This window comes from Microtus oregoni, unplaced genomic scaffold (assembly GCF_018167655.1).
Source record: "Microtus oregoni isolate MIOR12 unplaced genomic scaffold, Mior012 000059F_ref0000304, whole genome shotgun sequence".
Lineage (NCBI taxonomy): Eukaryota > Metazoa > Chordata > Mammalia > Rodentia > Cricetidae > Microtus > Microtus oregoni.
Window position 1 is genome coordinate 4,382,497 of NW_024543835.1, and position 24,027 is coordinate 4,406,523.

A 24,027-nucleotide genomic window follows, 5' to 3' on the forward strand; every position below is an offset into this window, starting at 1 on the left:
AATTCAGGAGCCTGGGCCAGGAGGATTGCTCTGAGTTTGAAATCATGTTGGGTTCCAGAGTGAATTCCATGATAGCCTGGGCTACATTGAGAGACCCGGTTTCAAAACTGCTCCAAATAGCAAATAAAATAAATTCCAACAAAAAATGGTTGCCTCTGGGGAAGCAGAACTGTGAGGTAGTCGCTCATAGGGAGAAAGGTTGGAGTTCAGCATATCTTTTTGTACCATTTGCAGTAGCTTTTACTACGTACATGTCTCACTTCTGTTTTGACACTGTGAGAAAAGACCATGATCAAACGTGACTTCTGGAAGAGTTTATTTGGGCTTATGCTTCTGGATGGATAATAATAATCACAGTGAGGAGGCATGGAATCTATTAGGCAAGGCAGCAGGAGGAGAAAGCCAAGAGAGCACATATTCAACCAGAAGTCGAAAGGAGAGAGAGCAGATTGGAAGTGAGGCGAGATCATGCACTTTGAAAGCCCATCTCTAGCGACATACTTCCTCCAGCAAAGCTTCACTTCCTGAACCCTCTCTAGCAGAGCCACCAAGTGAAAAGCAAGTGTTCAAGTTCCTGAGCCTGCAGGAGTCATTTCCCATTCAGATGACAACGACACCGTACGCAGACTTTTCAGAAAGCTGGTTTCTTTAGCTATGGATATGCGCATGCACAGTGGAGCTCTGGATTGGCAAGTTGTGCGAGCTGGTTTCTTCTTTACGCTATACAGGCAGAACCAGTGATGGAACCCTGTGATAGTGTTAGATTGGGTGGGAAGAGTTTTCACCTGCTGAGCCATCTCAGTGACCTTCCAAAACCATTTTCAAAGAGAAGGAATGAAGTGAACAGTGTGAAGTCCTCTCCAAATATGAATGATCATAATGTACACTCAGAAGAAGGCCACTAGACGAGAGAAGACAGGTATGGAAACACTGAGAAAGCATATAAAGACAATCTCCTCAGTAATGTTGGCTTTGCTCTTAGCCTGGCCTCCAGAGTGAGTTCCCGGCCAGTGGAAGCTAGAAACAAAAGCTCAAGTAAAAATCAAATAAACAAATGCAAAACAAAACAAGCCATTCAGAATTTTAATGAAAAACCCCTCTTAGGTTTGTTTCTGCCAGTTTTTTTTTTAATAAAAACTATCATTTCCAAGAAAAGAATCTTTAATCAAAATGTACATGTGGGCATCCTGTCAGGGTAGCTTAGCATCTCTCTTCTATGACAGCTGAGTGCACAAAATCGACTTGAAACTGCTTTATCTTTGCTGACTGTAATGAAAGAGAATTACATCCTTTGTAGGCGAAATCTTGTGATTTTGTGTCATTCTGTTAAACGGCAGGTAAGAGTTATTTGCCATCATGTCTGTTTCTCTGAATGGATATTATTCCTATCATCCAGTTATATCTGCTGGGGTGAAAATGCACTCCAGCTATTTCTGTTATTATATCATCAACCCTCTGGTCACTATCAGTTCGGCACCACAGCCATCCTCTGCTTGTCCCCGAGTAATTTTACTCTAAGGACCCTAATTTCTCAATAGTAGCTTTTCCATCACATTCTCTCTGAAAAGTCCATTATTTAGCCTTTCCCTAAGTATGTTTTAAATATATATATTTATCTATTCGTGCACGCACACACACACACACACACAATTGATCAGGTCACGAATGCATTCCATCAAATTCCAACTATCTAAAGTCTTTTTATTTGTAGACTGGAGATTGAATTTAGAACCTCACAAATGCCAGGCAAGCATGGTACCATTAAGGTACACTTTCATCCATTTTTTCATTTTGGTTTTGACAGAAAGTCAAGCTAAATTATCTTCTGGTTCAGCACCCTGGATGCTATTATTTATAGGCATGAGCCACCACTCCAGTCATATATATATATATATATATATATATATATATATATATATATATATATATTACACACACACACACACACACACACACACACACACATATATATCCTATTATATAGACCAGGATGGCATCTAACTCAAGGTAATCCTTCTGCCTCAGCTTCCTAGATGGTGACATGATAGCGTGAGTCATCATACTGGGTTTTGTATTTTGTATTTGAGTAAAACAATGTATTTTCTGGACACATGTTTGTAATCCCAGCTCCAGAAGGTTGAGACAAGAGGATTAGCATGGGTTTGAGACTAGTCCAGGTTCCATAGTGACTATTAATTCTATAGAGTGAGACTCTTTCTGAAAAAGAAAATGGGATTTGATAAATGCTTTTGTGGGTAAGCACACTTACTGCAAATCATGGACACAGACCTTGTGCACAGCTGCTGTGAAGGGTAGCAACAGCAAGATTGACAGGGCTTTCTGGCTGCCAGCCTACTTCCAAGTCCAGTGAGAGGCCCTTCCTCAAGGGCATAAGGCAGAGAGCAATAAGGCAGGACACACGACATCCTCCTCTGAAATATCTGCACACATATGCAGATATACCACACACACATGCACACACACGCACAACACACACACACACACATATATATATACACACTACATAGGGCATAGAAACACACATATATTACATAGTACATGGATACATATAGACATACAACACATAGGGCATGGACACACAAACACCATATAGGGCATGGGGGACACACACATACCACATAGGACATGGGGACACACACATACACACAGACACCAGATAGGGCATGGGGACATGCATACATACTACATAAGGCATGGACACACATATAGCATATAGGTCTTGGACACATACACCACATAGGGCATGGTGACACACAAACACACACACACCCCTGTGAAACACACAAAAATATCCATATGACTTAAGGGGCAACTTGGGCAAATGGAATTATCTTTTACTGGGTATTTTGTGGCATTGCCAGTTGAACTTTTGTTAACCCCCATGAAGGAGAGTTCATGGAGTTAGATGAGAGCCACTGTGGGCGATCTACATGGTTAGGCTTGAGGGGGAAATTAAGCAGTGTTTGGCCCTGAAGGTGCGCTCAGTCTCTTGATCACAGTTAAATTCTTGATGTGCTACCAAGGCCTAGAGCTATCCCTGGGCATGATTTTATGATTATGCTGAAGCTGAACTTGCCCTTAGGGCCTCGAGTGGGCCGGGTCAAGTTATTATGGCTCACAAGTTGGAACTTGTCTTTTCAACCAGATCTGAGTCGTGTTCCATGAAATCATGCTTGAAACCAAGAAGCATTTTAACAGAAGAAGAATTGCTGGTCTACTTTTCAATATGTAACGTTGGGCAGTAAGTCATGAAACAAAGCAAACTTAGCAACTTCACTAAGTGGAAACATTCCAAAGGAAGGGTTTGGACATCAGCTTGATCTGAGTCAAGAAGGAAGAGAGGAGAGAGTGACAGTCATTTAGGTAGGGTTATTCTGTCACTTAAAATAAACCATGGAAATGACTTGGAAAATCATTGGTTCTGTTTAGGGCTCAAAGTAATTGACCCATTTTAAAAAGGGGTCTACCAAAAAGACATAACTTACAGCATACTTAAACTATAAAATAAATCTTTATTAGAACTTCTAAAATTTTGATAAGTGCAGTGAATTTACTTTCAAAACATACCAAAGGTGTATAAAGATGTCCACGCAATATATTATCACAGTTTTCATCTTTGGTGATATTTTTGTATATACTGTTTGTTTTGAGACTGGGTTTCTCTGTGCATCCTTGGCTGTGACCAGACTGGCCTCAGACTCAGAGATCTGCCTGCCTCTGCCACCCGAGTTCTGTGATTAAAGGTGTGTGCCACCATCACTTGGCTGAGACATAATACTTCTGAAAATCATAGATTACTAATAATCAGAAAAATTTTAATAAATCAGAATTTTTTTTTTTAAAAAAAGTCATGTGTGCCTGTTGCTCTCATTTGCAAGAGGGTTACCAGATATTTTATAACTGTAGCATGCAACCATCAACTGTGTTTTTTTTTTCTTAACAAGAGACAGTTTCACAGATAGGTTTCATTTTTCAAAAAAGAGGAAGAAACACCATTCTGTGGCCCTATGTGGCATTGTCAGTTACCTCCTGCCCATTTCCTGGGACTTCCCACTCCTTCTTTAGCACAAACTAGACTTAAGTGAAACAACTCTTTTTCCATGGTATCAGTTACACAAAGAAGGGAACAGCTCAGTGTTTTGCTGGTCTCCTCAGTGAGAGGCTTGAGAACTCTGGGGAAAGAACTCTGGCTGGCTAGTGCATTCTGATAGATCAGTCATTGCACTGCTGCAGAATCCAAGGAGCAGACTTTTTGGTGAAGGTAAGGGAGGTACTGGGTCCTTTGATTCTCTTATCAACTAGTCTCTCTTTTCTTCCGACACATTCTTAGCCTAATAAAAATCAGGCTAAACACTCCCTTCCCTGACGTCCGTATGTTATTTTGGACATTTGCAATATTTCTAAAGTAGTGTTTGGGTTTATTTTGTTGTTGTTGTTGCTGCTTGTGCTTAGTACTGGCCATTGAACTCTGGGTCTCACGCGTGCTAGGAAAATACTTTACTATTGAGCTAAATTTAAATTCTTATTTTTTGAGAAAAAGACTCATTAAAATCTGGCCACAAAGACCAAAAAGCGCTTGAACATTTTAAGCCTCCTGAGTCGTTGGCATTATTGGTTTCAGGCCATGTATAAAAATGTTCTTATTTATTTATTTACTTATTTTCTTTGCTATAAGCTCTCACTCTGTAGCCCAGTCTGGCTCTGTCTGAACTTGCTGCAATTTGCCTCAGCCTCCTGCCTCTGGGATTTCAGGTGTAATCCACCACACTGCTGAGGAACAAGATTTTAATGGACTTGTCTCCAGTGAAGCTTGAAGCTATATTAGTAGTATAGTAGCAAGAGATTTCATCTGTAAAATCTGCTATTCGTATAATAAATAACCCAATGTTTTGATTCACGTAGTCAGTTCCTCAAAATAACTCAATTTGTGTTTGTTTGTTTGACTGATAGATTTTTGTTTGTTTGTTTTGGAGGTAGGGTTTCATTGTGTAGCCCTGACTGACTTCAAACTCACTATTTAGATGGTGCTAGTACTGAATTCATGGAAATTTTGGAATTATAGGTACGGGGCAACAAGATACAGAATGATCAGTTCTTTTTTTAATATGAAATTTTTGACCGATTTAGACTCATTTAAAATTTGTTTTAATTAATTTTTAAAAATTGGAAGCTCAAAGACAATTTTATTAATGTTTGAAAGAAAGCCACCAGGGCAGGAAAGCTGTAAATCTCAGCAGCTGCCCTAAGGAGGAAGAGAAAACCATGGCAATTGCTTTAAGCATGTTCAGAAGCATGTCTAGACCAGAGGTAGAAAGGAAGAGAAGAAAGCGTTTCGTGAGTGCTTCTTTTTAGTTTTGAGATGGCTTCATCCTTGGTAACGAAGGCTGGATTGTGACTTGTACACTTCCTGCTTCAGTAGCCAAAGTGCTAGGATCATAGGCAAGCACCAGTGAGGCTGATTCTGGTTAAAAAGTTGTAAGTGTGCACACGTGTGTATGTGTGTGTATGTGCACGCGCATGTGTGTGTGTGTTTTGAGACAAAATCTATTCATGTAGCGTCGGATGACCTAAAGTATACTATGTAGCTCAAGATGTCTACAAACTTGCATCAGTCCTGAGCCACAACCTCCTCAGTACCAAGATCACAAGCCTGCACTCCTACAGCCTGCACTCCTTCGTTCAGCCTTCAAATGCTTTAGTATATAGCTTGCTCATGTCTGGTTCACCAGGAGCTACACTGTTTAGGTTCTGCATTCCAATAGGAAGGCATAACAACTTAAGCAGAATATGCAGGGACATCATTGCTCTTGTCTTCAGTTGTGCTGATGACTTTGGGAGAAGTAAATGCATCATAGTACATTCCCATTGAATTTCAGTCTCGATTCATTCAGTTCAGCAAGGTTGGGACAGTGCTGTTTTGTGTGGCAGGACATAGTAAAAGTGAAGATGGTTTTTATTGGTGATACTGCTTTTTCAAACTGTTATCTGAATGATTAAGGAAAGCCTTCATTTTTTTTTATTAAAGACAGGGAATGCATGGGTGTGTGAACTTTGCTTTAATCATTTTTAGATCTCAAACATCCCTCTTTTGTGCACATCTGTCTCTGCTTAAATACAGACTTGGGTTGGTTGGGCTATTCGTAATGTCGCTCTTACGCATTTCTTGCATAAGCCTGCCTCACACAATTATTTCTGAGCTTGAGAAGCTTTTCATTGATATAAAAGAGTATTTGAAATCTGTGTTAAATATCCGTATTACAATGGAAATTATTTTTGTTTGGTTTTATGTGATAGGGCCTCATTTAGTCTAGATTGGCCTTGAAACCCCTAAGTAGCTGAGACTGGTCTTGAACTCCTGATATTTCTGCCTCTACCTTCCAAGTGCTGGGATGAGAGGTGTGCACCCCCCACATTCAGATAGATATCTTGAAAAAACCTAAAATGAAAAACTATTGTGACATGAATGTCTAATAGATTTCTAATATTCTCCATAACTACAAAAACTTCTGATGCTTGCAAATGATGACTTTTTTCTATTCTCTTGAGATAATACAATGAGCACCCATATCTCCACCAAGTATATTGATGTTGGTGGATTATTTTGGCATGTTTGTTTTCCATTTCTCTCTATCTCTGTTCTTTTTCTGACTTTTTTTGGGAGTACTTTGTTGGCTCCATTGCCCATCCCATCCCTAAATCTTGAGTGTACGTTTCCTAAGAATGAGAATCCTATTACATAGTGATAATATAATTATGACACCCAAACTGTAAGATCAATCCAAGGACAGTGGCTCATGCCTCTAATGCCAGAATGTGGGTGTTGACTTTCATCGACTTCTGCAGATCTGTCTTCGAGCCCTGGGATCTGAGGGCCTTAAAGGATGCGGAGGACTGCACACGGTCTAATGCTGCAGACAGCCTTACCTCAGTTTCAGTGCCCTTTTAGATCCAAAGTTAACAAAGAAAGCAGTGATCCCAGGAAGGCTGTTTGTGTTCAGAAAACCATGATCAGAAAAACATGTAAATAAACGCCAGTAGGCACATACTAAATATTGACAGAGCAGCCCTTTCTCAGAACGTTCTCAGGACAGACCAATTTAAACACAATGCCTGGCACGTACTAAGATTAGCTCTGGGAAAGCACAAAACCAAGGCAGAAAGCCATATCCACATTCAGGGTACAGTGACCAGATTGAGTGCTATAGTATGTTTGGACATCCAACAAGAATGAACGTGTCTTATAAATTGAATGCAAACGTTTGTTGCAGGAGGTATGAAATCATGTCCAAGAGCAATCCAGGGAACAAAATACACTTGAGGTAAAAGGCCCTCTGCCTTTTTGTTTTTCGGAGGTTCTCTTCCAGTTCCCTAAGAAACTGTCACTCTTTTGGTCATGTTCTGACTGTGGGCAGCTGAGGCAGGACAACTGCATGAGTTCAAGACCAGAATGAGGTGTATAGGGAGTTTCAGGATGATCCAGGGTACAAAATGAGACCTATTATCAAAATAAGAAAAGAAACTTGAATTTATAAACTAGAACAGTTATTCCTTATTTTTAAAATTTCTTTATGTAAAATGCATTTAAAAATTTTGAAAAGTGGTCATAGCTTTGATTTTCCAATGCATGAGATGCTAATAAAAATTATAAATAAACAGAAAAATTATTAAAAATATACTTAATAATACTAATGCACCAAATTTTACATATTCTTCAATGAAGAATTTTATAATCAGGTAAGGCCCTTGGATGTAGTTACTACTCTTGAACATAAGAATTCCAGCAGAGCACAAACTAAAATTGTTTATTGATTTAGTTAAATTAATATGGAAAAGGGAGATTTTTTATTTGTCTCTTTATTTTTGACAGACAATTTTCCTATGTAGTCCAGGCTGGCTTTGAGCTTGTGGTGATCCTGCAGCTTCAGCATCTTGAGCGTTGGGAATAGAGTCACATACCATTACACCCTGCCTTAAGAAAATACATTGTAGAAGAATAATTGACCACAAATTTTGTTTTGTAACAGGACTTGAAATTTAAAATGAGTCAGGGAAATGTAAATTAAGCCTGCATTGGGAATCCATCTAATTTCCGTTAGAAAGGTTTCATCAAAAGCAGGCAGCAAATGCTGGTAAGGATGTTGGGATAGAGGGTCCCTTCTGTGCTTCTGGTGGGATGCTAAACCTGTGAATTCACTATGGAAGCCATGTGAAGGTACTTCAAATAACTAAAACTAGCAGTCAAGTGTATTGGCTCATACTCTTAATCCCAGAACTTGGGAGTCCAAGGCAGGAGGATCATCATAGGTTCAAGATCTTGTCTTAAGCAAAACAACTAAAGTAGGATAAGTACATGACTCAGGTGTACCACTCCTAGCTGTGCACTCGAAGGTCTCTAAGGCACTGTGGCACAGAGGTATTTCCATATTCATGTTTCTTGCTTTACTAGTTACAATAGCAGACAGATGGAACTAGCTTAAATGCCCATCACTCAATGCTTAGATAAAGAAAGTGCAGCAGATATACACAATGGAATTTCACTCTACCATGAAGAAGAATGACATGTTGTAGTAAAATCAAGAGTACTGAGAGTATTTTAAGTAAACAAAATCATCCACGAAGAACCACCATATTTACCATATTTTCTCTCATGTCTCGGTGTGTGTGTGTGCATGTATGTGTGTGTTAAAATCAAGAAAGAGGTCAAGAGGTCATGATAGAGAAAGGAGAAGCATTAAGAGGGAAGTGTTAGGGAAGAGACAGAGTAATGGGAGAGGAACAGGATCGCAACAGGCCGGCAGGAAGGATGGGAGAAGGCAGTACGAGATGGGGATTGACAAGAACTAAGTATAATGGCACATGTATATGAAGATATGACAAGAAACCCATTACTTTCTATGCTGATTTAAAAAAAAAAAGAAACCTAATAGTATGGGGCTGGGAAGATTGCTTAGTAGGTAAAGTGCTTGCTGCATATTTGAATTTGATTTCCAGAAACACATTAGAAATGAACCTGGTGTTGTGCCTTGTAATCCCAGAACAGGGGAAACAGAGACCCTAGGCTCTCTGGGAACCCAGTCTATCATACTAGGTGAACTCCAGGCCAGTGGGACCATTGTTCCTGAGAACAAGTGCCTGAAGAATACAGGCTTCATCTCTACCTACCGAATGCACGAGCACCTTCACACATGCATTCATTTGCACACAAACAAATAATACAAAAAGAAATATGGATGAGTAAGATGAACTTCTCAAGATATAATCTATAATGTATGGCTGAGCAAGTAATTATTTCTAGCTCTCTAGACAGAATTTTCTGTCCTGCCCGGTCCCACAGCCATTCAGTCCCAAAGAAACACAGAGAAGCTTGTATTTGGCCAATGGCTCAGGCATATTCCTTGCTAGCTCTTATATCTTAAATTAACACATTTCTATTAATCTATGTATCACTACAAGACTGTGACTTACCGGTAATGTTCTTGCTTTTTTCTCTTTTGGCAGCTACATGATGTTTCTTTGACACCACCTACTCCCTCTCTCTCTCTCTCTCTCTCTCTCTCTCTCCATATATATATATATATATATATATATATATATATATATATATATATATCTGTTTGGATTTCCTGCCTGGATTTACTCTGCTAAGCCATTGGCCAAAGCAGCTTTATTCATCAACCAATAAAAGCAACACATATACAGAAGAACGTCCCACGTCATAGCTCCAAAAAACAGAGTTTTTATTTTGTTTATCTATTTACTTTGTTTTTGAGACAGGCTACTTCTATATCCTTGGTTTGACCTGGTACTTGCAATGTAGACTAGACTGACTTAGACTGGCCTAGAATTTGAGGAAATCTTTCTTGCCCTGCCTCTCCAGTGCTAGATTATACACATATGCTGTTATGTCCTGAGGAAACAAATATTTTATTTTACTTAGTTTTCTTAGCTTTTGGGACAGCATCTCATGAAGTCAGGTTGGCCTCAAGCTCACTGTAGGGCTGAGGCTGGTTTTGAACCACCACTGATCCTTCTGCCTCAGCTTCTCCAGTGTTGTGATACAGGTGTGTGCTATCATTCCTGACTGATAGCCATAATCTTAAGGCAGTTTTCTCCACTATCAAATGTGAGCTAAGAATGAATTGGCTCCTCCACTAGAAAACTTTTAAAGTGTTTGATAATTTCAGTGGAAATGATCTTTAGCATTGTTAACAAGAGAATAAATTGATTTAAGCTAATTTAAAGGCAGTTAGGTAGGTTGGGGTATAGGTCAGTAACTTGAAAACTTGCCTCACATGCATGAAGTATGATAGTGCTTGCTTCTTACCCTAGCATTGGGGAGGTGGAGGGGCAAAGATCAGAAGTTCAAGATCATTTTTGAATATATAGTGGTTTCATGTCAGCCTGGGATACATGAGACTCTGTAGCCCTAACACCCCCAAAATAAATTATTTAATAATTTATTCGAGTAAGTCTGATGCCCAAAATCTGGCCCCAATAAACATTCATAGACATGTATGCAATATTACACAAAGTGGCAAAAGAAGAAAAAAAATTCCAGCATACATATCATCAAGGATTTATTACAGTGAAAGATGCTTTTATAGATGTTAATATAGATGAAATAACTTTTGTTAGTGTCTAAAGGCTACAGTTTCTTTTGGTTATTATTTTGAGATAGGCTCTCACAGCCCAGGGTGACCTCAAGATCACTATGTAGTCAAGATTGAAGCTCAATTCTTTTGTCTCTTACTACTGGTCCCTGGGCTTACAGGGGTATGCCACCATACCCAGCTAGGCTAGATTCATAAGAGCAGACTTGCTGTCAAATGGGAGCCTTGGCCCAAGATCTTCTACGTAAGAGCAGCCAACATTTTGCTTTCTTTTTTCACCAGATTATACGATACAGTGTTGGGTGGTAGTTCCAGTCCACTGGCTCCATTTGTATTTGGTTACTACTGGAGTCGTACTTTGTACCCATGTCAGTCCAGCCTCTTCCAGTGTCTGAGTTTATCCTTATTGAAAACATTCTGTAAGAGACAAGATATATTCCAGCTCACTAACATCCCAATCCCTCCCTTCCTCACCAATCACCAATCTCTCCTTTGTCTCACACACACTGTTTCAATTATTTATTTTAGTGATTATGGTATCGGTTGGGTTTTATTAACATTCGATGTAATTCTGGTAACAATCTTGCAATAAAGGAGATGAACCTCAAATCCTTTTATAATTAAGAAAGAGAGAGTCTTTGAGATGTTATGTGTTTGAGGTGAGATCTGAAGATTATGGAAAATGGGCCAGGGATAAGTGTAGAGGCTAAGCTTTAGGGACAGAGAATAAAATATCCCTAGGATGGTAGTTGTGACGGGTAAAACTGGATAGGTTCAGAATAGCTAGAGTCTTGGGTCCTGTGAAGAACAGGCAAAGGTAAGGTTAAGTAGGCCAATTACACATTATGAGGGTCTGACATACGTAGATGTTTGGTTGATATGTAAACTGTACATTGGTGAAATTAAATTATCTTGTAGAAGGTAGTTGCAAAATCAAGACTAATGTATTTCTAGGTTACAGAATCAAGTAAAATGTTAATACTGTTAGATTCAAAGATGGAGGGTAAGTTCTCTTTATTGGTGAGCATTGACATGTAAAATTTATACTTCACTGCATCCTCCTTCTTTCACTTGGCAAGTGCTGTTGTTAGAAACTGAAGTCAGGGATGATGCCATTTTCCTGGAAGAACAAAAGTGCTTGCTATCATAATCATATGATAGAAACTGCCTTCAACTGTGCCGCAGAACAATGTGTTCTAAACACAAGCTTTTGAGTTTATAAACTTGACCTTCAAACTTGCCTTCAGTAAGCAGTAGCTGTATGACCTTATGAAGGGCAGTTTTCTTTTCATACAGATTTTATTAGTATATACTATATTAATTATATCTAGTAATGGATTTCACTTTGACATTGTCATACATGTATATTATATATTTTGATGATATCCCTCCATAACTTTCATGGATTGCCCTGGCACTCCTGCTGAGCCCCATCTTTCCCCCCAATAAGACATTTTTATGTTCACATCTATTACTGTGTCAGTTTTCTCACTTGGCAGCTATAATAATAGTTAATGTCTCATTGTTGGAAGATTAGGAATAATATGTAGGAAGCAACCAGAGCAAAGTTGCTGTCATGATGTCCTATCCAATTTACTCTAGCTGCATTTTTCTTTTTCTCCTTCTTTTCCTGTTTTTCATTTCAATTTTTGTCTTTTTTCTTTCTTTTTATTTCGAGTCCAATTCTTTTTATTTTGTCCTTGATGGTTTGCATGTTATCTGTGCCTACTTTTCTTCTATGACGGCAGGGTTGCAACAAACTCTGTATGATCTAATACCTTAAATCTTTTCTATCCTTAACAGGCATTCTTTTTCCTTAAGACACATTTTTAGATGTCCCCTTTGCAAAGTCCTCCCTCCTTAGTTCTTTTTGCTTTGTTTTGCTTTTGTACTGTAGACAAATTCTCACTATGTAGCCCTAGCTGACTTAGAATTTGTAGACAAATTTGAGCTTAAACCTGTGGTCTTCCTGCCTCTGGTTCCTTTGTTCTGGGATTAGACATGTACTATCATTAGATTTTCTTTTTGATCCTGGGTTTGTGTTCCTAGGGTATAAGTGAAAAGTATGTCTATATACAGAAGTTATAACAAGTTTATATATATATATATATATATATATATATATATATATATATATATACTGATTTAGAAGGAAGAATTTATATTGAAGTTTCTTCAGGAAACCAAGTAAATGATTGAACAAAGTACTGCACTTTAGCCTGTACTTCTAGTTTGTGAATTTGTACATCGGGTTAATTTTGGTATGCAACTGTCTGGTAATGATTAATGCAGGCTAAATTTGCCTAGAACATCTCATCAGCAGATGTCCTTGGATGGCTTTTTTCACACTTAATCAGTTGTAGATTTAAACATACACACACACACACACACACACACACACACACACAGAGAGAGAGAGAGAGAGAGAGTCTCTCTAAATGAGAAACAAAACTTTAAACAATAAACTATATGAAAAACTTAATCCATTAGGTTCACTGCCTTGAATAAAATTAAGTATGCCTTTGAGATATAGTGATAGTTTAAAAAAGTTTTATAGGCAATAAAACTTAAGAAAAAATGCTCAAAATAAACTAAGACAGGTCCAGGAAGCTTTTCTTTCTCGGCCTTGTGATATGTAGGATTCTGAAATATCTAACTATATTTGTTCTAGTAGTGCATTAAATTGTGGTTGCAAGATAAATAATTTCTTTTTCAAAACTAAGTCACACTTAATTATTTATGGTGTATGTGTTGCATATCATGGCACTTGTGTGGAACTCAGAACATAACTTGACAAAGTTTGTTCTCACCTTCTTCCAAGTAGGTCCTGGCTTCAGACTGAGGTCACCAGGCTTGGCAGCAATGAACCCAAAGAACCATCTTTTCAGCCCTGACCCCTTTTTGGACAGGATCTTGCTATGTAGCACAAGTTGGCCTTGAACTCACAGCTGGGCTCCTGTGTCAGCTTTCAGGGTGCTGATATCACAGGCTTGGGCCATAAAATGTTGATCAAATAAATCGTATTTGTATAATTTTGTTTGTAATTTCTGTGCAGTGTACGTCTGCACGGCTTCCGAAAGATTTCACAAACCTCCGTGGCATGCTTTCTACTGCCCTCTGCTGCCAGTTTTTCAGAAAGATCATGTTTTGGGCAAATCTCCAAGCCTTCCTCCTAAACTCATGAAGTAGGAACGTTTTTGAGTACTCTCCGTACAGGCAGCTGAGTGTGTGGAAAGGTAAGTAATGCAGTATAAGCTCTGTTTTATGACTGAGAGCGTCTGCGTGCCTGGTGACCTTGGATGCATCGTTCCAAAGCTATGCAATGTAACACCTGAAACTAAAGAGATGTATTCAGTACTTCTGAAACTCCCGCAGTCTTTACAAAGACATGTGGCACTGTAACGTGATGAGCATTATTACAAATAACAGAAAGTTTCTCAGGCCCTCGGTATCAGTTCCTACTTCCTATACATGGAAGCTGGTTTCACTATTAACTTGAAGTAACCTGCCTCTCTGGTGGAATCTGTGCCCCTCTCTCTGTCTCTGTCTCTCCCTTGCCATTTCATGGTCTCTTAGTGTAGCCCTGGCTGGCCTGGATCATGGAATATAAACCAAGCTGTCCTCTTCCTGTCTTTGTCTCTCAAGTGCTAGGCTTACAGATACACTTTGTCACATGAGGCATTCTAGGTACACAGATGTTTGTAGTCAGATGTCCCATCTCTTGTAGGCTCAAGAGGAACTAAGCACCCTGCCCCCCATTTCAGACAGTGTTAGTGCCATATATCAATATATCCAGACTATGAGGTGTTATTTATATTTTTAAGGCAGGATTTAACTGGGTAGCCTAAGTCAGCCTCAATCTCGCTCTTGCCTCACCTGCTAAGGTTCAAGGACTGAGCCACCAAGCCTGGCTTCACAGTTCCTTTGGGCTTGTCTCACACCTCATTTCCACATCTGAGAGGGGTTTTCTTTGTTTTGTTTTGTTTTTGAGGCCATATCATGTAGTCCATGTAGTTGTTCTTGATCCACCCGTTTTTACCTTCCAGGTGCTAGGAATCTAGGGGCGCTCCCCCGCGCTTGGCTTGGTCACTCAGATTTATCCCGTGTCCCACCTATCTGCAGTCTCACTCTTTGCTCCCATGTCAGGTGGGGAAGGAGTGCAGCAGCCTCCTAGCACGTCACCCTCACGACAGCCTCTCAGCTGGCTGAAGCTCACCTTGACTTTACTCTCGACATTCTCTGTATTCTGAATCCTCTTCCTTGCACGTCAGGCTGGAAATCTTTGATCGGACATGCATGCGAGCAGAAGTGTTTTGTTAAAGATTTTGAAATATTTGCATATGCATAATGATACATTTTAGGAACAGGAGGCAACTGGAAATACAAAAAGTATGTCTCATATATACCTTTTCATGTGCACAACGCCACTGAAGACATTATACAAGATATTGGTGCACCGGAACTTAGATTAACGCATGAGATTAAGACTGGAGTTGTACTTTTATGGTGTTCTGCTGGAATTCAAAAATATTCAAACATTGGAGTGTAGTATTAAGGGCGGCGGGGCTGCGTCCCCAGCACCCCAGCCGCCCGCACAGCTAGCTTATGCCCCGAAATAATTACACAGACACTGTATTCTTTTAAACACCGCTTGGCCCTTTAGCCCTAGCCCTTACAGGCTAATTCTCACATCCCGATCAACCCATCTCTAATAATCGGTGAGCACCAGTCTTACCGGGAAAGGTTCAGCATGTCTAACCTGGCGGCTTGCTTCATGGCGTGTGTCTGCCCAGGAGCGGGGCATGGCTTCTCTCTCTGAGGTGTCTGCTCCCGAGAGGAGAGATGTGGAGTCTGACCTCACTTCCTCTTCCTCCCAGCGTTCTGTTCTGTTTACTCCTCCCACCTATCCTCTAACCAATAAAATGGGCCAAGGCAGTTCCTTTATTAGCCAATGACCTTCCTCCATCATTGGAGCATTTCAGAGTTTGGATTTTTTGATTAAAATGCTTAACATTTCTTAAGTTAGATGGAATACAGTCAAGCTTGTCTGTCTCAGTGGGTTTCACTGACCTCATTACCCACTCTTTCCTCCCAGGATTCACCTTCTGCTTCTGCAATTTTCTAATCTGCACTTGGCTCCATATACAAGAATGGCAGGGGTTTTTTATGCCTATAGTAAAGGCTGCTTTTACATTCCATGATCCTCCTTTTTCGGCCTCCCATGCCCAGGTAGACTGCTGGAGACTGGATTTACCATAATCACAACACTAACAAACCTCTTCACAAATAACAAAATTCTAGGCCTTCTGCCACTATTGTGAAGGACTGGAGACTCTCAGTAGTTTTCATAAATGTTCCCACGCCTCGAGAGAAGCCTCTGTCAGATCAGATTGATGAATATGAAGAGTGGGATGAGAAACGATGGGAGATTTGGCATTTATCTGCATGGGATCAGGGATAAGAAAGTCGGGCTCTTCAAGAAAGACTCTTAAGGCTTGTATTACTCTGAAAAATAATACACCGTAGACTGGTGTCTATCATTGCCCAACTAAAGGGTGATGAGAGAGACTTAGTCACGTGTGTTGACATTCTCTCCTATCTATAGTGCCTTCAACCGATCCACTGTGCTGTTTAGTCAATCCTGGGCTTTGGAGCCCTGGAATGTTCACTTTGACAGCCTCTTTTGTCACCCCGATCCAGCTGGACAGGGATAACCACCTACTTTTTGTTTCTTCTTAGTTACTCTAAAATGTTTTTCTGTAGTTTTTAAATAATTTTTACTTTTGTGGAACTTGGATTAAATCCCCAACTTTGCAACTGCCAGGCAAGTAAGTCCTATGACACCGAGATAGTCCCCCAGCCTTACTTTTAAAAAAAGGATTTATTTCTTTTTACTTTATGGTAGTCTGTGAGTACGTGCATGTATGTATATGTAACCCACATGTCTCCGGTGCCTGAGGAGGCAAGAAGAGAGCATTGAATGCTGTGGTTAGCATACAAATATATGGGTTTCATTAGAACACATACATGCAACACTATTCTCTGTTACTATTCGCTGCCATCTCTCTCTCCCTCCGCTTCTTGGAAATCTCCTTCCTTTCTCAGACTGTCTTTCTCCTTTCATGACACGGGTAGTCCATGACCTTCTCTTGTCCTCCCTTCTCCCTTTATTCATATTACCCACATTAATACTCTCATGCTATATGCAGGTTCATATGTGTATATGTGTGTGGAAGCAATTTAAATATAGATTCTGTATAAAAATATACAGAATATAAAATATATAAAAAATAACATTTTTCTGAGTCTATTTCACTTAATATAATGATCTTAACTTCCAGTTATTTCCTGTGAGTATCATAATTTCATTCTTTATAGCAGAGTAAAATTCTGGTGTATACACACACATACCTACCACATTTTCTTGATCCATTTATCATTAATGGATATTCAGGCATCTGATTCTGTATCTTGACTATTGTGAACAGTACATTATAAATATGGCTTTGAAACATCTATGTGGTGGACTGACATAGGGTTCTTCGGGTATACCTCCAGGAAGAATGGTATAGTTGAGTAAGACGGTAATTTCATTTCTGGTTCTTTTAGGAACCTCTGTACTGAGTGGCTGTCCCTGTTCTGATTCTGCATTAGTCACTTATATTGCTGCTGTGCCAGAAACGTCTTGGCAGAAGCAGCTTGATGAAAATGAGTATTTTGGCTCACAGTTTCAGGAAATGGTGCATCTTCGTGGGGAAGTCATGGCAGCGAGAGGAGGGGGGAAGCAGCAGGCAGCTGCTCTCATTTTGTCTGCAGTCAGGGTACAGAGAGTGATGGAGTTTTAGTGGCCAGCTTGCTCTCCTCTTGAATTTCCTCCAGAATCCTAGCCCATGGAATGATGCCACCCGCAGTTAGAATGTGTCTTCCTATCTCTGTTCCAGCTAACTGCCCACAGGCATTCCCGGACGAACCTGATTTAGACAAACAAGCATGCTCAGCAGTTTCTCCTCTAAGTAATTCAAGATTCTGGCAAATTGACAATCAATATTAACCTTCACAGATACACACTGGCAGTGTCTTTTGAATTTGTTAGGTCAACTGGATATCAATGCCCTGTAGGATTAGTTGTCGGCAATAATTGTGGAGATAGAAAAATAAAAAGAAACCAGCGCATCCATATGTCTCTTCTGCTATATTTTGTGAAATCTTTGCCACCCTTCTCTCAAATTTGGGCCCATAGTTTCCTAATATGTAGGAAATACTCTTTGTCAGTCAAGGTTCTTTTAACCACTTCACGATGTTGTGGATGGTGAAGGCTAGGGATGTTTCAAAGGGGAACAGAGTAAGACCAGTCTCTGCTAGGATTTTCTAAAGTCTATATAAAAATTAGAAAGTTATCAGTGAACTTTTGCCCTGACACACAATATTTGGAACTTAGATGTCGAATGGCATGCTACAGCCGGGTGTAGTTAGGATGGGGAAACAGCTTCATCACTATTAGCGCCCTTACGGTCATCTTTGTTGCCTGCCTAATTATCTTCTCATGTATTTAAACTTTTTTCTTTTCATCTAGCTACTAGCCACTAGTTTTATTGAACTGTACTTCGAAAGTATTTTTCAAGATAAACATCATATTTTCTTTTTATCTTTTAAATTTTACTAAGAATACAAGCAAGCATTATTATTCATAGAGTTGGTGAAATCTTAGCTTTGTATTTTTATGTTGTATAACTTTGCGTAGAGAATAATGAACATTATTGATGAATATACTTTGGATATAATTTTGAAAATATGGATATTTATAACATTGTCTTTGTGCAAATTTTTATTTATTCTTTTCTCATTTATTACATCTGACCACATTTTCCCCAAAAGAAACATTTTATTTACTTGGCAAACATGAATGTAAAACAGGGCCTGAAAACTGAAAAAGATAATGTCAAGTTCTTTTTGACTTTTCATTTTCAGTGTCAAACTGACAGGTCTGTTTTAGTAGCCGAGCCCTTGGGCTCAAAGAGAACCAGTTCTCTTCACTGTTGCCTGTTGCTCAAATTCCAGGAATGCCAGCCTGTTCCTTTTTTTAGAAAATGCAGCTGCTGGTTCCTGGCTTGTTCTATCCATCCCAGACTTCAATGACAACTGCTAAGGATGTGGAAGGGGGAGGGGAGGTGTGGGGGAAGGCCTGCTGTCAGGAAAGAATTTTAATAACGAGGGTAGAGGTAAACTGGTCAGTTTAGTGTAGACATTCTAGGATATATTCTGCGAAGTGAGGGGGATAAAAAGAAAAAGTCAACATGACTTTAAAGGGGGGGGAACTCTGTTCTTTTCATAATGTATCAGTCATGAATTAGTTTCAGAATTCTTGTCAAATGTTTGATCAACTTACCAAATAGTTTTTAGAATCCCTCCTATATCCCAATTGCTATCTAATCCCCAGGAAGAAAATTTTATCAAATGAGAAAGATTACAGTCTTTGTTTCAGTATACTTTGTCACATATTTCTTCAATCTTTTTATCCTAACACACTAGCCATGTGACTCTCCAGATGGCAATTTCTCCACTTCCCTTTCTGGCCAACATAACTCTTTTGTCCAACACCCAAGGCCCTTTGTAATCAGATTCAGGGCTATCCTATCAGTCCCATTTCTTCTTAGCTTTTTATTATGTTCCCAATAGGCCACGGTGTCTTCTTATAATTTTATGTTGGAAGTCCCAATTCCTACTTACCCTTTACCCTTGAGCTGAAATGCTACATGCCTTAAGCCACATCCTGCGAGTCCTCCCTTTTTGCTCTGGACTATGTTATGGTACTTTTGTGCCTGGAAAAAAATGTGAAACCTGCCCCCCCCAAGCAATGCTGAAGTATGCATGGGCAGCCTGTTTAGATTGGGTTTCATGGTCTTGTGCCTACCACTGTTATAATCTCCAGTAATGTAATATTGAGGCTATGTGTATTCAGTATTTATTTTCTTCCAGAAGAGAAGCATGAGAGTTAGTGTTTCATCTTTGTATCTCCAGCATATACCATCAGCTTGGTATACTTCAGGTACACAGTAATGGGCCTGGGCAGTGAATGAATGAATAAATTCATCATCATTCATTTTTGATATATCAACTGACAATTAATTTTTTTATAGTCTTCTCCTACTATTTCTCATGACTTCTCTTTACAGAATGCTGTCAGAAGGGTATCTCAGTGGACTTGCCTACTGGAACGACATTCATTGGAACTGTGCATCTTATAATGAACCCATCATTGGAGAACAAGGCAAGGAGACAAGTTCTGTTGCTGCTCTTTCCTATTCCTCTGTGAATGAAACACAGGTCCAAAGTGTTTACGTGAGCTGCAAATCCTCCAGCAAGTTCATCTCATCAGTGCATGCGAGAGGGAGTCAACACGGCAGAAGCCAGAGCAGAACAGTGCTGCAAACAAACCCCAACCCTGTATTTGAAAGTCCAACCTTGGCCACAGTTGACATTTGCAGAGAAGCCATCAGAGAGACCTATTTGGTCCCACCTTCTTGCAAAAGTATTTGCAAAAATTACAATGACTTACATATTGCGGGAGGACAGGTGATGGCCATTAACTCAGTAATGGCAGATTTCCCCTCAGAGAGCAGCTTTGAAGATGGCCCTTTGCTGAGGTCATCTTAGATTCCTTTGCCCATGGAGGACTCCATTTCCATTCAGCCCACTGAATTTCCCCTCAAACCCATTCAGCAGTACTCATCCTACTGGAGAATAACCATCATCAAAGAGAAAAGCAGCCTGCAAATGCAGAAGCCTATTTCAAATGCAGTGCTCAACGAGTATCTGGAGCAGAAGGTGGTAGAGTTATATAAGCAATACATTATGGACAATGTGTTTCATGACAGTTCTCCTACCCAGATTCTGGCATCAGAACCCATCATGACAAACGTGGACCAAATTAGTCTTCAAGTTTCTAGAGAGAAGAATCTGGACACCTCAAAAGTCAAGGAGATAGTTATTAGCCACTTACTGCAGTTGGTCTCATCGGAGATCAGCACCCCTAGTCTCCATATTTCTCAGTATAGCAGTATAACACCATAGAGAAGATTTCTGTCAGTTCCTCTTGTTCCTATCAATCCCTAAGCAATACTGTATTCATTTATTCAGAGGATGTGAGCGAGGGAATAATGGAAGGGAATTAAGGACTAGTGAAGGAGTGTTTGAGAAATCTCATACTACTCCCCATGCTGAAGGAATACAGGAAGAGGAACCATTCTGTCTCAAGGGCAGGTTTATACAGAAATAGAGTAAAAATGAAAATGATCACAGAGGGAAGGAAGGGGTTACAAGGCAGTTATAGGCGTACTGAAATGGGAAGATAAACCCAATCAGGAACAAAAGGAAACACTACGGCTAAACTCTAAAGCCAGCGGGCTTCAGGATCAGGGAGTAAACATGTCTTTCACAGTCACATAAATTGTTCTAGGCTGTTTCTTCTAGAAAGAAATGAACTACAGGAAGGTTGTTAAATTTGGGTAGACTAACATTTTTCCAGGTATAAGCTTGTATCTTTTTTTCTCTATTCTGTATCAGTAGGTCATTTAGGTCTATTCTTTGTATATATTAAAGGTATACCAAACGAATTACAATTGTTTACTTTTTTTTGCAACAAGGTTCAATGTAGTTCAGGCTGACTTTGCAATCGTTATATAGCCAATGATGTTGAATTTCTTATCTTCCTGCATCTATCTCACAAGTGTTGGTATTATAGGCATTTACCATCTCACATTTGGGTGTGTTTATGTTTTTGAATGAAAAGGTACAGTCACAAGACAATGACTTAAATCCCCTAATTCTATTTAGTGATAGAGATAGCATTTTCAGTGGAAAACCTCCCACTGTATGCACTGAAACATTTTTTTTTGCTGAATATAATTTTCATGGTGCTGTAATGTTCAAAAGGAATCATGAATATTTTTACCCATTTTTCTTTTTCATATGTTCTTTTGACCTGGAGACAGAAAAAGGTCTTCTCTATGCTCCATAAAAGACCTGGGGTTCCATAATATCAAGTTCTGTATATCTGTATACTAAAACAGTAGCTTCGTGTGTACATTACTGTCTTAATCTTCTTAATCTTTTATTCAGCTCAGGAGTTGGAAAACTATGACCTATCGGTCAAATCTAACTTTATGATGGTTTTGAACTCTTGTGAGCTAAGGATGGATTTTCTCTTTCTTTCTTTCTTTCTTTCTTTCTTTCTTTCTTTCTTTCCTCTCTCTCTCTTTCTTTTTTCTTTCCTCCTCCTCCTCCTCCTCCTTCCTCTTCTTCCTCCCCCTCCGTCTTCTGGTAGGGTCTTTCTATTATGCAGCTCTGGTTGTCAAACTCACTATTGCTCTCTAACTTAGAGAGATCTTCCTGCCTGTGCCTCCCACATGCTGGCATTAAGAGTGTGTGCCAGTACACCACACTAGGCAGGCTTTATTATTTGTAATTTTTTTAATATGGTTTAAGAAACAAAAATGCTTAAATAAAAATATTCTAGAGCAAGTAAAACTTAGATAAAATTCAAAATAGAAATTTAGTGCATATAAACTAAATTTTATTTATTCATTTATTTCTGGCAGTACCGGGGATAGAATTCAAGGCCTTACGACAGACAAGTGCAGTAACACTGAGATATACCCCAAGCTGCCTATGTTTTTTCTTTCTTATTCTTTATTTACTTTGTATAGTCTGAGGCTGCTTCCATACAAGAATGGCAGAGTTGAAGGGACATGGCAGAGACTACATGGCACAAGAATGACATACATACTCTTATGACTATCTGGATCTTTACAGAGACATTTGCCTACCCTGTTCAACAACAGTATTTTGCCCATACGTGAGTCAGGTTTGCAGAAAAGCAGTCTCTCAAAGGATATGAAGGAGTATATTTATGGAGAGTAGGTCTTGGGAACAACTTCTGTGAGAGAATAAGGGAAGAAAATACAGCAGAAGTTGCCAGGAAGAGTTAGGGTGGCTCTTCAAAACAGTTCCAAACTGAAACAAGAGAGCTGGCTTTGTAGTCAAGCATCTAGCAGCAGGGTCCATACTGTGAGCTGAGTGGTTCAGGGAGGCAGTTTTCAGACTGGAGGTCTCCAGCGAGTCTTCATCTGCCAAACAACAGGCAGCTATAGTGGGGGCCTCTGCCATGGCAATGAAAATTTCACATTCAGAGAGAGGAGTTTGAGTCGAGCTATCTTTTTCCATATTTGTACGTGTAGAGAGAAAGAATGTATTTTTTCATAACATATGCTATCATGCAAGGAAATCTGATTTTTGAAACAGTTATTCAGAAAGTTTATTCACTAGTTTCAACAGAGTACCAACATTATAATTAATAATAACTAATTAATAATAATTAGTCTTCACTATAATTAATTAATCATAATTAATATTATGCCTTAATTGCCTACTCTGTATCTACACCAGGTTAAACATTTTCATGAATGATGTAATTCTCATAATAATCTAAGGGTAGAGAGACTTATCTCCTTAAAGATAAGCCAGGTAGGTTAAGGGTACTTTCATAATTTGTACCAAACTGCATGGTAGGTAGTAGGATTTAATTGGAATTTGTTAGTTGTTGTTGTTATTTTTGTTATGGAACCCAAGAAGGTCCTGAAGTCATGTTCCTAATCTATCAGTCTTCCCAGAGCTCAAGTTACAGGACAGATACACACTACTATGCCCAGCTGGAGGTCCTGGCTTTTAGCAACTACCATTTGCATTCTGTTTTTATCTCAGTTTTTGCTCTTGTTCCTAGGTATGAAGGCCAGGCAGGGCCTCATACAAACTCGGTAAGCACTCTGACTAGAGTTTTATTCTCTCCCCATTTTATCTTTTATTTTTCACTTTCAGAAAGAGTCTGACCAGTTGCCCAGGCTCTACTTGAAGTTACTATGTAGTCAAGTTAGGCCTCTAACACAAGATTCTCCCGCCTCACTTCCCAAGTAGCTAGGGTTATAGGCCTGTGCCAGCAGCCCTGGCTGTTCTTTCCTGCACATCTCTTTAAAGTGTTCTACTTCTAGAGGAGCCAACTAATTAATCTGATAGCAATTAGGTTCATTCTTTCCCTTCTGTATTTTGTTTATAACGTCTTTTCTCCAGAACATAAGCTTTAGTCTATTCATGTTTCCCTACATTCCAAATCCTCCTTGGACATAGTATATAAGTAATCTTTGAGGAGTGGATGCCTATATTTGGATAATCTCGGATACTGCATCTGCTGATCAAAATCTTAGACAATGAATATGAAAATCAGATAACTATGGCTAGAAAATATGATATTGATGTTTCCTCCCCAGGAAGTAAACTAATTGAATAAATGGGCTTATCAGCAGGCAAATGCTACATTAAAACAATGTATAATAAAATATCACCA

At 39.3% G+C, this 24,027-nt stretch overlaps 1 protein-coding gene across 1 annotated transcript; it reads left to right on the forward strand.

Annotated features, from left to right (window-relative positions):
• Nucleotides 1-19,805: 19,805 nt before the first annotated feature.
• LOC121438957 (TLR adapter interacting with SLC15A4 on the lysosome-like) lies at nucleotides 19,806-20,998 on the forward strand. The gene is given in 1 exon segment (XM_041639465.1): nucleotides 19,806-20,998. A coding segment is annotated over 1 exon segment (897 nt). The 3' UTR covers nucleotides 20,703-20,998.
• The last annotated feature ends 3,029 nt before the right edge of the window (nucleotides 20,999-24,027 follow it).